The sequence below is a fragment of the Suncus etruscus genome, chromosome 9, assembly GCF_024139225.1.
Source record: "Suncus etruscus isolate mSunEtr1 chromosome 9, mSunEtr1.pri.cur, whole genome shotgun sequence".
NCBI lineage: Eukaryota > Metazoa > Chordata > Mammalia > Eulipotyphla > Soricidae > Suncus > Suncus etruscus.
The window spans coordinates 110,786,721-110,801,396 of record NC_064856.1 but is presented as its reverse complement, the minus strand read 5'-3'; the positions used below and the strand labels follow the sequence as shown (position 1 = coordinate 110,801,396).

Sequence of the window (14,676 nt, the reverse complement as noted above, 5' to 3'; positions counted from 1 at the left end):
TGGGCCAGGCGGGGGCCACAGGAAATCACAATAATTACAAAATAAACCTTTTTTCCGCTTGGCGGGAAAACAAATAATAAAAATCCGACAAAATAAATTAGAGGTTTATAAAAGGCGGGTGGCGGCGCTCAGAGGCCGTTGGCACTGCCCCGCTGGACCAGGGGCACCTTGCTGAGCTCCACCACGGGCGAGCGCGGCTTGTTCTTCATCTTAGGCACCCGCTGCACCAGCTGCTGGGCCTCTCGGTAAGCATCTCGCAGCTCCTTCTTCCACTGCACCAGCTCGGGGTCGCTCTGCGTGGATGGTGGCCCGTCAGGACCCAGACCCCTAGAGACCCAGCACCCCTGCCTGGGCCTGTCCCCCCACATCGTGGCACTCACGTCGCATTGCAGGACGAACTGTTTGCCGCCGCGGATCTTGAGCAGCAGACAGCGCCGCTCCTTGATCTGCGTCTCCTCCACAGACTGAATCTCCTCCATGGTCAGCAGGCTCTGCTGCAGGGCGGAGGATAGTAAGGGCGGTGTGGGTATGGATGCTGGACAGGGCTGCACCCCTCCCCACCCCAGTGCATGCTCCCTGGGGTCGGTACCCTGCACCCCTCAGCACACACTTACCGGGGCCTCGCCCTCGCCCCGCCACTCCAGCCGGTTGGGGAACAGGTAGAAGTAGCGCCGCTGCCACTGCGTCAGGAAGGGGTTCCCCATCTTGGACATGTAGCCATGCATGATGCAGTCCTTGCCCAGCGCGTAGTCTGTAGGGTGTGGGAGGGAAGGTGGGACACGTCACTGAGCCAGTGCCCCAGAGACCCCTGTATGTCCCTCACCCCAGCGGGAGGCCTTGGCTGGTGCCAGATGCCCTCACCTTCCTCATGGCCCAGCTGCTTGTTTTTGGTTTTCTTGCGGGCTTCCAGCCGGTCCGTCTCGGCGTTGATGGTGTCAAACACGGTCTCTGCCACCTCCTGCTGCCACCGCTCCGAGATGGTGAGGGGGAAGTTGCGGTAGAGCTCCTGGTCGCTGTCCAGCAACTTCATGGACACAGGGGAAGGGGACAGGCAAGCACTCTGTGAGCCCTGGGCTCTGCACCAGGCCAGTGGGCTGCGGGGCCCAGGACGCAGGTGGAGCGGCTGCCCTGTCTTACCTTAATGCCTTTGGTGTCCTCCTCGTCGAAGGAGCCGATGTCAAAGGCGTCGGCTGCATTCACCTCCCCTCGTGGAGGGATGAGGGGGGGTGGGTACTGCAGAAGGGGGGGGTGTCACATGGGCAGAGCTCCAGGGCCCCCCACCCCATCCGGCCATGCCCTTACCTTCTGCAGGAACACCATCTGCCAGTCCAGGGAGTGGAAGAAGGGGCTTTCTTTCACCTCCTGCGCCCTGTGGGGATACAGGTTTAGGGGCCAGGCCCAAGTCTCAGCCCCAGGGTCCTGGTGGGAGATGTAAGCAGGTCCTGGGTGGGGGCTGGGATGCTGGACTCGTGGGTGAGTGGTCTTGAAGCCAAACCCAATACCACCCCAGACAGATGTGGGAGCTGCGGGACCAGTGGGGGGTGGGCGGGGGCTGCCAGCAGACACACAGATGAGTGACATGGCGAGCACAACTAAAGCAGTGAGTCCCCAGTGAGTGTGAGTGGGTCCTGGGTGAGCACTGCAGCTGGAATGTGTGTGCCCCGCCTGATGGTCAGTAGCACAGCGACGAGGGTGGGAAGAAGGGGGCAGGCAGGACTGTACCCCTAGGTTGTCCTGCATCCCCAACCACCCTGTGCAACGCTGATAAGGGGTCCTGATTCTGACCTACGAGCATCTCCAGAACACTGGGAGCAGAAGGACCCAAGGACCGGACCTGGCCTGTGGGGCACCCTCCCCGACACTCACCCTCGGCCCCGGCAGCCCAGCCTGCGGTTGACATCCCTCTGTAGCAAACCGTCCAGCAGGGAGCGAAGCTCGGGGGAGAAGGAGTCAGGCAGCTCCACTGCCTACAGGGAGAAGCTGCAGCCAGGCCCAGGCAAAGGCCCCCAGCCCTGATGTGCTGGCTCGCAACAGGGGCCCCGAGGCCCCGGGACAGAGGTAGACCGAGAGACCCCAGCCCGACCCTTTGTGGTCCCCCCAAGCCCCAGTGAGGTAGCTCAGAAAGGGAGAACTGAACTAGGCTTGGCTTGCAACTCCATGGGGGCTGACCGCACACTCACCATCGTCAATGTCATGCGATCAATCTCGTGCTTGTCTTTGGTCTTGTGCTGCCGGAAGGGACTGTGCCTGAGCAAAGAGGCCAGAGGCCCTCGTCAGAGGCAGAATTGGGTCCTGGGCCCAGTCTGGGCAGCTGGCGCCCCTCCAAGCCCAGGCCCGAGGCTGTCTGGGGGGGCACTCACCCCCGCAGCAACTTGAAGAGCATGCAGCCCAGGGAGAACCAGTCCGCACTGCTGTCGTAGGCCACACCCTTCTGCAGGACCTCAGGAGCCATGTAGCCGTGGGTGCCCCTGTGGAGGCAGGGGGTCAGGAACAGATCAGATGGGACAGTGGGCGTGGGGACTGGTCCCTATGCTAGTAGGAGGGAATGGGCGGGGCTGTCACAAGCCAGGTAGATGGGTGGGCATGGCCTCCTGGCAGTGGGGTGGCTGGCGGGGCCTATGTGAGCAGGGCCTTGTGTGAGCAAGGAGGGAAATGGTGGTGGGTGTGGCCTCCCGATAGATGGGCAGGGAGGATGTGGGTGTAGTCTCATGTAAACAGATGGGAAATAAAGGGTGGGGCATATGTGGGCATGGCCTATTAGCAGCAGATGGGGACTAGGGGCAGTGGGCATGGCCTCCTGGTAGTGGACAGGTAGGTGTGACCTTATTTATGTCCACGGGAACTATGGATGGTGGGCGTGGCCTTCCGTAGAGGAAGGGGGCTGAGGGGGCTGATGCAGGTGTGGACTCAAGTCAACACAGATGGCTAATGGCCTGGCACTTGGTAGCAGGAGTGGGTGTGGGTGTGGTGCCGGGGTCGTGGAGTCTGCCTCACAAGCGCTCGGACAGAGAGAGAGCATGGCGGGACAGAGCTGTGCCGAGCACTTACACGCTAGCATGGGGCTTCTTCTTGGAGAAGTCGCAGGCCAGGCCCAGGTCCGAGATGCGCACGTGGCCATGTTCATCCAAGAGAATGTTGGCTGGCTGTGGAGGAGCAGTGATTCAGGGAGGCCGACAATAAACGCTGCCAGGCTGGGGCATGCAGGAGGGGAGAAGCCCCGCTCACCTTGAGGTCCCGGTAGACCACAAAGCGGCTGTGCATGTGCTCCAGGCCCAGGATGATCTCGGCCGCGTAGAAGCGCATGTGGGCCTCGGAGAAGACACCGTGCTGGGACAGGTGGTAGTGGAGGTCCCCGCCTGCAGAGGCAGCCCCCCGTGGGGTTCAGCTCCGGGTGCCACCCCCAGGGCTGGCCCCAGCCCCAACCCCGCCACCACTCACCGTTCATGAGGTCCAGGATGAAACTGAGCTTGTCGGGTGTGTGGAAGGCATAGGACATGCAGACGATGAACGGGCAGTCCTGCAGGAGGAGAGAGTTCAGGGCAGGCTAGGCCGCCACAGGCCACCATGAGTCCCCTGGGCCGAAGGGACACTCACCCCAGTGCTGACGAGGGACAGCATGATGCGCTCGTTCAAGGCCAATGTCTCCCCCTGCTTCATCTTGATGCGCTTCTTGTCCAGACATTTCATGGCGTACCTGAAGGGAGGGGTGGTCAGGGCGAACTCTGGGGAAGATGAGCGCACAGGACAAACATGACCCCCCTCAGGGAACAGAGCTGGGGAACAGCAGGCAGGGTGGGGGTCACATGGGGGAACAGCATGAAGGGGATGAGGGGGCCCGCAGGGGTGTCCTGACCCAGGACCCAGGGGCAGGGCCCCTCGCCACCCCTCGCCCTTCCCTCCGGCGTCCCGGCTGGCCCAGGGCTCACATCTTGCCCGTGTCAGCCTTCCGGCACCCGTAGACCTCGCCGAAGCCCCCTCGCCCAATGATGCGGTGGACGCTGAAGTCGTTCATGGTCAGCTGGGGGGGTGCAACAGCTGGGTCACCTCAGGTCACACACCCCTGGGCCCCCTCAGCTCATACTTACCTGCCTCGAGGCCCCCTAAGGAGTCCTGGCACCCCCTGCCATTGGCCCAGACCTCTGACCATGAGTCCTGGCACCCCCTGCCATTGGCCCAGACCTCTGACCATGGTGACCGCCCCCTACACTCCCCACCCCAACCCCAATGGCATACGCAGCCCACTCACGTGGATGTTGAGCTCCACATTCTTCCATTGGCAGAAACGTGTGAATCGGTCACTGTGGGAGAAGAGCCGGGCTCAGTCCTGGAGGGTAGGTGCCCCCCAGAACCACCCATAGGCTTTGGGGTGCCCGGCACTGGGAGGTGTGGAGGCTGGATAGGGTCTCAGAAGCGCACAAGCGGCCTCACCTCTCGATGAATTTCTGGAACACGTCCCCACGGAGGTTCTGGCAGATCTCCTCGATGTACGGCTGCATGATGAAGCCAGAGTCAGCGATGGGGCAGCCAGGCCACCCACCTGCCAGCACCCTGCAGCCTGCACCCACCTGGAAGAGGTCCGGAGGCACCTGCTTCTTCACCAGGTGGCCCTGCACGTGTTCAATGGCGCTTTTGGAGAAGGGCTGAGGAGGACAGGGATGGTTCATGAGTACTGGGGCCCTGCAACCCGGCAGGGCCCGGCCCGGCCCGGCCCGGGTGGGGCACTCACGTGTGAGCAGGCTAGCAGTTCCTTCATGATGTAGCTGTCGAAGATCTCCCGGCTACAGGTCAGGCGCTCCTCCTCCGTCTCCAGCTTCTCGTACTTCCTGATCTGGACACAGCGCCCCACAGTGACTCGGGGGGGCTAGAGGAGGCCCCTGGAGTGGGAGCGCTCACACCCACTCATGGTCTCCCCCAGCCGGCAGTCCCCTCACCTCCTCATAGAACTCCACCAACGGCCGGGCTTCCTCTAGGTGCTTCAGGCAGAAGTCTCGGAACAGCAGATACCCTGAAAGCATGTTGGGGTGCTCAGCCACCTCCTCAGAGTGGGCTGTGTGGGCTGGGGGCTGCAGAGCAGAACTGATTTGGGATCAAGGCATCTGGTTTTATTTTTTATATTTTTGCCCTTTTTGGTCACACCCAGTGGTGCACAGGGGTTACTCTTGGCCCTGGATTCAGCTATCAGGTCATTCCTGGTTATGCTCAGGGAGCGCATGGGATGGCAGGGGTCGAATCCAGGTCAGCTGCATGCAAGGCAACACCCTCCCCATAGTACTATCACTTTGGTCCCCAAAATGTCTGCTTTGCACTTTCCCAACCCCCATTCCAAGGAGGACTCTGAGAAGCAGGCAGGCAGGGAAAGTGGGCCCAGTTAGGGAAACTGAGGCTGTGGGGCTCTGGGGCAGTGTGGCTGTGAAACCTCTCTCCTCCTAGGCTCTGGGATCCCAGAGCAGCAGAGGATCTAAGCAACCCTGGCAGCTGGGTTCTTACTGGGCAGTGCCCCTGTCCAGCACTTGGGCAGGGCAGGGCAGGTAGCCCTTCAAGGCTGTGCTTAGAATTTCAAGGTGGCTTGAGCTGGTGGGGTGACTCGGGGTCCTGAATCCTGGTTCCCAGACAAGGCCACAAACAGGCTCAGAGAGAGGCACTGAGGGGCCTGGGGTACACCCCATCACGGCCTACAGGAGCTCAACTAGGCACTGACTCTGCCAAGCTGCTCCCCTCCGGGTCAGAGTCGGGCTGCAGGCCAGCCCCCCCTACCCTGCCCCGCAGGGCAGACACTGCAGAAGGCGCCACCGGAAGGCCCCGCCCCTTCCTGTCAGCTCTGCCGACGGACCCAGCAGCTGAGCTGGTGCCAAGCGGAAGCTGCAACTCTCAAAAACAAAACCCCAAAGGAGGAACTTGTCCAGTACCCGGGGGGGGGGGGGGGGGGGGTAGGGTTAGACTGGGGGGGGGAGGCCAGCACCCTGCCATTGCAGGCCGGTCATAGGGAGGGGGCAGGAAGCAGCTCTGGGGTGCCGGTCCCTACTCACCCAGCTTCTGTGAGAAGATCTTTTCAAAGGTCACCTCACCCCGGTCCTCCAGGTACTTCTGCATGACACTGCGAATACTGCGGACAAGCAGACCAGAAGATCTGGTGACCCCTAGGAGGCCACGGTGTCCCCCAAAGCCAACGTCAGGATCTCCACGCTACCTCGTGCTGGCTTTGGAGATAGTAGTCAATCTTCACGGCCAGGCCGAGAGGGGCACAGATGGGGTAGCAAAGAGCGAGGACCCCCCACTTAGTCTGTGCCTGTCAGCCAGACACAGGCCCCAGCCCCACTCTGTGGACACGGCCCCGGGCACCAAACACAGATGCCCATCGCCAGCCCTCAGCATAGGCCACGGGAGGTAGGGGATGGGGCGACTGAGAAAGGGGTGATGTTCTTTGAGGGGGTGACAAAATGTTCTGAAATCAAACAGTGAGAAGGTTGCTCCAGCTGTGAATGTACTAAACCATTAACTTTAATCACACTTTATGGTGATCAGGGTTTTGTGACATGTAGATCTCACTTTCTTGGGGGGCCACACCTGGTAGCGCTTGGGCTTTACTCCTGGGTCTCCTCTCTGGGATCACCCCTGGAGGGCTTGGGGGACCATGTGGGGTGCCAAATGCACCTAGGCTAGCCACATGGAAGGCAAGCACAATACCTGCTTGTGCTATATTGCTCCAACCCTAATTCTCCCTTTTTATTTTTTTTTTTTTTTTTTTTTTTTTTTTTTTTTTTTGTTTTTGGGTCACACCCGGTGACGCTCAGGGGTTACTCCTGGCTATGCGCTCAGAAGTTGCTCCTGGCTTGGGGGACCATATGGGATGCCGGGGGATCGAACCGCGGTCCATCTCCTAGGCTAGCGCAGGTAAGGCAGGCACCTTACCTCGAGCGCCACCGCCCGGCCCCCTCCCTTTTTATTTTTGTTTTTCTGCCACACCCACTCAGGCTATACACTTAGAAATCGCTCCTGGCTTGGGGGAATCATATGGGATGCCGGAGGATCGAACGGCTGTCCCTCGTAGGCTAGCTCGCTCAAGGCAAACACCTTATGTGCCACTCGCTGTTCCAGCCCCTCAATTCTCCTTTTAAAAAAGTCGAGGGGCTGGAGAGATAGCATGGAGGTAAGGCGTTTGCCTTGCATGCAGAAGGACGGTGGTTCAAATCCCGGCATCCCATATGGTCCCCCGAGCTTGCCAAGAGCAATTTCTGAGCATAGAGCCAGGAGTAACTCCTGAGCACTGCTGAGTGTGACCCAAAAACAAAAAGTCAGAGGCCGGAGAGATAGCACAGTGGTAGGCAGTGGTCCTCAAACTACAGTCACATATTGTTTGTTCCTGTTTTGTTTCTTCACTTCAAAATAAGATATATGCGGGCCAGAGAGATGATAGCATGGAGGTAAGGTGTTTGCCTTTCATGCAGGAGGTCATCGGTTCAAATCCCGGCGTCCCATATGGTCCCCCGTGCCTGCCAGGAGCAATTTCTGAGCCTGGAGCCAGGAATAACCCCTGAGCACTGCCGGGTATGACCCAAACACACACACACACACACACACACACACACACACACACACACACACACACACACAAAGATATATGCACTGTGCATAGTTATTTGTTCATAGTTTTTGTTTTTACTATAGTCTAGTCCTCCAATGGTCTGAGGGACAGTGAACTGGCCCCCTGTTTAAAAAGTTTGAGGACCACTGGCAGTAGGGCATTTGCCTTGCATGCACCAACCTGAGACAGGCCCAGGTTCGATTCCCAGCATTCCATATGGTACCCGAGCCTGCCAGGAGCAATTTCTGAATATAGAGCCAGGAATAACACCTGAGCGCTGCTGGGTATGGCCCCCAAAAATGCAACAAAACAAAACAAAAATTTTTTTTTTTTTTTTTTTTGGTTTTTGGGCCACACCCTGTCATGCTCAGGGGTTACTCCTGGCTATGCGCTCAGAAGTCGCTCCTGGCTTGGGGGACCATATGGGACGCCGGGGGATCGAACCGCGGTCCGTCTCCTAGGCTAGCGCAGGTAAGGCAGGCACCTTACCTCGAGCGCCACCGCCCGGCCCCAAAACAAAAATTTTAAAAAAAGTCAAAAGAAGGGCCTGAGTGGTGGCAAAAGCGGTAAGGCCTTGCCTGAGCTAGCTAGCCTAGGATGGACCATGGTTTGATCCCCCAGCATCCCATATGGTCCCCCAAGCCAGGAGCAATTTCTGAGCGCATAGCCAGGAGTAACCCCTGAGCGTCACCGGGTGTGACCCTAAAACCAAAAAAAGTTACCAAAAAAGTCAAAAGAAAAACAAACAGGGAACAGAGAGATAGTACGAGGGTAAGACTTGTGCCAGGCCCAGTGCCATTTCTTGTAGCACACATGGATCCCCCTAAGCACCACAAGGAATGATGCCAGGAGTGACCCCAAAGTCAAATACACACACCCCAAAGCCCCCGAAAGACTATCCTCAGGCTTGAGGATAGCACCCCTGGTCAAGGTGATCTGGAGGCCACCCCATGCCTGGGTGACCCCTTCCCACAGCCTCCCAACTTTCAGTCCAGCTTCACTGGCCCCTGGGTTACCCTGGGTAGTGACTGGTCACCCTGGGTAGTGACCCTGTGGTCATCACTGAGGGGGTCCTGGGGCTGACACCATGTGACCTCTGGTGCTCCTACGACCCTCACTCAGGGTTTAGGGCCACTCAGCTGGCTAGGACACAGATGGGGGCCCTGTGACCCTCCTCAGTTCCCACCGTCAGTGCAGCAGGGCACTAGGCCAGGCCCAAGGAGACTGGGCTGGGTGCGGGAGGCGGAACCGCCGTGGGACCTGTGCAAACAGGATGTGGGGACTCAGCGCCGGGCAGGTGGGGGGCCAGGGCCATCGGGGGTCACTCAGGTGGCACGGGGACACGCAGGTGGGACCAGGAGGGAGGGAAGGAAATGGTGGGTGGGAGGAGGCGGCTGGGGAAGGACAAGAGGTCACAGCCAGCATGGGAGGCAGGGCTGAGGGGCGCCTCAGCCCTGCAGTTCTGCCCTGTTCTGCCCATGGAGGCTGGTATTGGGCCCCGGGCCAAACGCTCACTAGGCTGTGCTACCCTTCAGAGTTGGATCCCTCTGGGACAGGTTGGTGCCCCCCAGCTGGATGCCCTCAACCCACAGGTCCCACACTTGGCTGTAACCAGTGAGATTGAATATCCCAAGACAGACACCCCTGGCCCACTGCCCAGTCCTCGGTCTGAGGGTTCCGGGGCACAGAGTGGTGGAAGATGCCAAGCAGGTGGGCACCAGGCTCGCAGCCACAGCACCTGCCAGGTAGCTGGAGGAGGTGGGAGATACAGAGGATGTCAGTTTACAGGGACCCCAGTGGGTGAGTGACCCCGAGATGCCTGCCAGGAACTGCGCTCACAGAACTTGGACCCAGAGCAGCCACAAACATGATGTGCCTGGCTGGCACAAGGCCGTCCCGAGAGGCTACTGGAGCCGGAACTCACAGGACTTAACCAGGCTGCCCTGACCCTTCGCTTTCTCGCTTAAAACAAACAAACAAACAAACAAACAAAAATAAATAAGGTTTAACTGGAGATGTAGTTGAGCAGGGAGGAAGTTTGTTTGCCTTGCAAGTGAACGACCCAGGTTAGATCCCTGGCATCCCCTCTGGTCCCCTGAGCACTGCCAGAAGTAACTCCTGAGTATAGAGCCAGGAATAACTCTTGAGTACCACCAGGAGAAATTCCCAATGCACAACCTGGAGTGACCCCTGAGCATCGCTGGATGTGACCCCAAAACCAAAACAAGTAAATCAATAACTTTGTATAATAACACAAAACAAGGAGCCGGAGAGATAGCACAGCTGTAGGGCATTTGCCTTGCATGCTGTCAACCCAGGTTTGATCCCTGGCACCCCATATGGTCCCCCAAGCCTGCCAGGAGCAGGCTTTCTAAGCGCAGAGCCAGGCGTAATCCCTGAGCACCACCAGTGTGACCCAAAAACCAAAACCCACAGCATGCCCTAAATGAAGCCCAGTACTCCCGGAGCCATGTGGGAAGTCAAACTGGGGCAGAGCCCGAAGGTGAAGCCCACAGTGGCAATCTTAGGGTCTTCGGTGGCCTCAGGCTACAGCTCAGAGATGCATGTTTGTGGGTGCTGATGGGTACTGCCACTGCTGCCTGCCAGGGTGCAGGTATAAGATGTATGGGGAAGGGGGTCCTATCTCCAACACTCACATGGACTCTGGCCCAGAGTGGTCTCCTTGCCCCCATCCAAGTCACCGTGATTCCTAGAGAACATGGCTGCCAGATCAAGGGGGAATGGGGACACCAGGAGAGCAAAGGTCCACGTCTTCCCCGTGTGGTAGGCCTTACTTCCACACGTGACCGGATCAAAGGGCCTGGCTCAGTGCAGTTTCCTCTGAAATGTGGGTGTTAAGAAAACCCTGTGGGATATGAGAGGGCTAAGCTTTGAGCCTTGACAGCATCACCCAAGTGACTCCTCAGTAATAATAAACAAACAAAAAGAAGAGGAGGGGAAGAAGATGGTACATCAGGTCGAGTCTGGCCGACACATGGCTGACCCCATGTGATTTCCGGTACCCCTCCAGGAGCAATCCCTGAACCCTGCTGGGTGTGACCCAGAAGCATAATAAAAAATTGGGGAAAAAAGCAAATAAAGATGAACTGAGGAGCAAGAGCTGCAAGGCTGCAGCAGCGTCAGACCGCCCCGATCTCCCTGCTGGACTGTGAGGTCCCATGCTCCAGCCCTGTTTCAGCCCTCCAAGGCTGTGCTGCTTGGTCTGGAACCTGCGGGCAGAGTCCCACACCTGCTCAGCCAAGTGCCCGGGGATCCCTGGCAGAGAACCAGATGCTATGGCAGGAGGCTGCCTGCTGCTGGCGAGCAGACTGGGGGACAGGGCTTGGCCGCAGGGTGGGCAGGTGAGGGTTGGGGGCACCCAATGCCCTCAGTTCACAGGGAAAGCCCCAGGTAGTACTCAGAGTGGGCAGGGGCCTGGGGGACTGTCTGGGCTCTCCCAGAAGGACCTCTGGAGCTGCAGTGGCAGCCAGTAAGGACAGGGGAAGTTCAGAGGTCAGAGGCCCCAGAAGACAATGGGCATAGTACCTCTCAGCACCCCTGGGTTCCCCGTAAACCCATCAAACACTGGGTGCAGAATCTTGGCCCAGACACATAGCCCATGGCCCTGCACCTTTCAGGAACCAGGGAGCTGCAGCAGACGAGGGGGTGGGGGTACAGCCAGGGCTCAGAGGGTGTAGACAGAGTCAGATGAGGGGCCCTGTGGGCTCACTGGGAGAGGCTGCACAGGGCAGGGGCCCCCACGGGCAGTTCAATGAAACCTGGCATTGGAGTCACTCCCTGGGGCCCTTTATTAACACCTCTCAGTGACTTCCTGGGGCTCCAATCCTCGGGGCTCCCCAACCAGGGCAGAGCAGTGGGGAGGGTGCCATAGGAGGCAGCCCTGTGGCCCCCAGAGACATACACCAGCCAGACCCCAACGATACCCAAGTCCCTCGCAGTGGCCATCACCGTGGGGTGCCCAGGGTCCGTCCCTGATCCCAACCCCATTCGCACTCCACTACCCAGGGGGACGCCCATAGTCTGAGCACTGGGTACAGTGGGAAGCAGCGAGGGCCACCAAGACCTCTCTTGAACCCCACTCCAGTGCAGGGAATGGATGCTGGCTCTGCATCCTCCTCACTGGGACCTTTGGGGTACACTGCAAGCCACAGCTTCCCCCAGCCCCTGTGCCAAGCTGCCCAGGAACCCAAGTCTCAGTGGGAAGAAATATGAATGTGGAGGGGAACGTGTGCAAACAGGACAAGTTCCTTCTGGTGGGGGCGCAGGCGTGGCCCTTCCAAAAGGCTCCCTTTCGTGTTCAGATCGCGTGTTCTGGAAAGAGCAGACAGAAGAAGGGTCTGGATAGTCCCTGCGGTGGACGAGTTGGGCGTGGGGTTTTGTTTTCTTTCTTTGGGGGTGGAGCGTGGAAAGTTCTGGGTAAGGGGCAAAGGCTGCGCCTCTCAGAGGGGAGAGGAGGGACGAAGGAAACCGGCCCTGCACCCCTTCCGCCCGCAAATCAAGGGCAGGAAGTTGGGGCGACAAAGAGTTAACAGGAGACCAGCAGAGGAAGAGCTCGGGGAGCAGGGTCCGGGCTGGGGAGTTGCTAGGGGCAGGAAGGAGGCGGCCCTGAGGGACGCTCTTTCGGGAAAAGCACCAGCACCAGGCGCTGCGGCTGCAAGAGGCTCCAGCACCACCATCTGCCTCGGTCCCCGGGGAGCCTGAGCATCTCTGGGGACAGCCGGGCCGGCTCTGCCACCGGGAGCCCCGAGATTAATTACCGAGGCCTCCGCGGTCACATTAAGCAAATGATGCCAATTACGGGACCTGCAGGGATCGGCACAGACCACAGGCCCTGGGGCCGACGGGTGCAGGGTGGGCATGATACCCAGGGGCTGGCTCAAGCCCGATGGGCAACTTGAGGGCGCGCCCCAAGTGGGCACCATAGGTAGCAACAACCAGGGCTCCTGTCTTCTGGTCTAGGAGCCGGCCAATACCGGGTCCTGCTTCCTCTGCTTCTAGAAGGCGGCAAAGGGGCCACCTCGATACCAATGCCACAGGGCACTGTGCCCATAGTCGCCGCTCTCAGGCTCTGGGAGATTGGGGCTGTGGTGCCAGTCCCAGCTCCCGGCCAAGTCGTAACCTGGGCACTGTTCCGCCAAGAAACTGTCTGCCAAGAAGGACCACCTCAAGGTGGGAACAGCCCCAAAGGGCACCTGGCCATGGATCCTGGGGACCTCCCTCTGCGCCTCCTGCCTGTGGTGAGGCTGGTGGGAGCTCCCTGCGCCTCAAAGTCGCCTGGCCAGGCCAGGCTAGATCCACTATAGGCCCTGAGCACTAGTAGTGAGCTCTGCTGAGGGGTCCTGTTGCTTCCTGGTCACGGGTCAGACCCCCAACTCCAGAGCAGGAGTGTGGCTGGCACTGCCTGTGCCTGCAGGGAGAGAGCAGAGGCACAGAGGGACCCCTGGGAGGTGTGGGTAGCCTTGGCCTCTTCAACCAACCAGGAAGGTTCTGCCACCACCAACCCCAACTGGCGTGTGCCCCGCTGGGAACAGACTAAAAGGCTTAATAGGCCGTCAAAAGCCCTTTGCAAAGGGATGGGCCAGGCGGGTGCTGGGTACATGCAGGGCATCGCCCAGCACAGGCTGCCTATCACCCAAAGGGGTGCAGTGTTCACAGCACAGGACTGCACTCTGGCTCTGGCCTGTTTCTGCTGCTCTCCCTCCTGCCACCGCCCCGGCAACACCTGGGCAACACCTGACCCAGGGCACGGGCGGGCTTGGGGGTGGACAGATGACACGTCAGGATAAGGACTGTTTTCTTCTCCCGTCCGCCTGTCACCCACCCTGTCACCCCCGCCAAGGGGACAGGGAAGCGGCACATCTGGTTTCGCAGGGCACCAACACCTGCAGAGCCTGCCCAAGGCGGAGCCCCGTCGGCAGCAAAGCATGCTGGGCAGCGATTACTCAAACCCGGAGAGAGTTCCAGAAAAGGCCCCACCTCACACTTTGCAGAACTCCCGACCCACGGGAAGGCTGAGGCCCGAGCACCACGTAGGGCCCCAGGCCGAGGCCCGTTTCCTTTCTGTGGCTTTGTCATCTCTGAACTGGGGTTCTGCTCTAACCGTCGCAGCTCCCTGGGCAGACACCCCCCTTCCCCCCCTTCCCCACTGGTTCCTGTTTTGAGAAATCCTATTGCAAACGTCGGAGGAAGAAAAAGGCTCCTAACAGGCCGGCTCAGGAGGCGGCTGACGGCGGCCCAGCAATGCCAAGGGCCGGTCAGCAGCGGGGCACGAAACGGTGCCAGCCACGGGGATGTGGGGATGCCCAGGGCAGGCCTGGCCTCAAAGGCAGGACACAACGTATATGTGTGGGGGGGGGGGGATGTCCCAGCCATGTCAGCCACAGGCATCTCACAGGTTAGGGAAACTGAGTCCCTGCGTGGGAGAGACCAGCCCCAGCAGGCCACAGGGTTGGCCCTCTCCGACCTGCCTCCCCTTGGGCTGGCCAGCTGTCCACCTGGAAGCGGGCAGTGGCAGCAGGCGCCCAGAACCTGGCTCAGGGCCCCCCAAAGGTGCCCTGAGGGAGTTGAGTGCTGGCCTGGCACGGCCGGGGAGGAGGGAGGGCGTGTGTGTGTGTGTGTGTGTGTGCCAGTGTGTGTGTGTGTGCCAGTGTGTGTGTGTGTGTGTGTGCCAGTGTGTGTGTGTGTGTGTGTGCCAGTGTGTGCGTGCCAGGAGCGCATCACTCACCTCCGGGGCAGCTGCGCGCCCGCATCCCGGGGGCCTCGCAGGGAGGCGCGCTGGACGGCCGGGCCTGCAAGCGCCCCCTGGCCCCGAGCACTTGGGGGAGCCCCAGGCGGCTGCGGGGCGGGCGGGCAGCGGCCCAGCACCCCGGGCGGGCCTGGCTCGCTCTCGCGCGCGCGCTCACCTGGGCTCGGGCAGCAGGATCTTCTTGCTGGCGCGCGCGGCCGGCGTGGCCTTGCTCTTCTCCATGGCCATCAGGTAGCTCACGTCGGCCAGCACCGCCTCCAGGTCGGCCATCTTGGCGCCGCCGCCCCGTCGGCCCCGCGGGTCCCCGCTCGGCCCTGCGCCCCGAAGC

At 60.2% G+C, this 14,676-nt stretch overlaps 1 protein-coding gene across 1 annotated transcript; it reads right to left on the bottom strand.

Moving 5' to 3' along the window:
• Positions 1-92: 92 nt before the first annotated feature.
• On the bottom strand, positions 93-14,676 carry GRK2 (G protein-coupled receptor kinase 2). Its single transcript, XM_049780200.1, has 21 exons — positions 14,506-14,676; positions 6,027-6,103; positions 4,932-5,005; positions 4,727-4,828; positions 4,566-4,640; positions 4,429-4,490; positions 4,247-4,298; positions 3,927-4,018; positions 3,595-3,694; positions 3,439-3,517; positions 3,226-3,356; positions 3,049-3,143; positions 2,361-2,468; positions 2,181-2,247; positions 1,867-1,967; positions 1,303-1,369; positions 1,138-1,233; positions 862-1,024; positions 615-751; positions 381-494; positions 93-293 (listed from the first exon to the last, which is right to left on the bottom strand). The coding sequence occupies exons 1-21, from the start codon at positions 14,616-14,618 to the stop codon at positions 129-131; spliced, it is 2,070 nt and encodes a 689-aa protein (XP_049636157.1). The 5' UTR covers positions 14,619-14,676; the 3' UTR covers positions 93-128.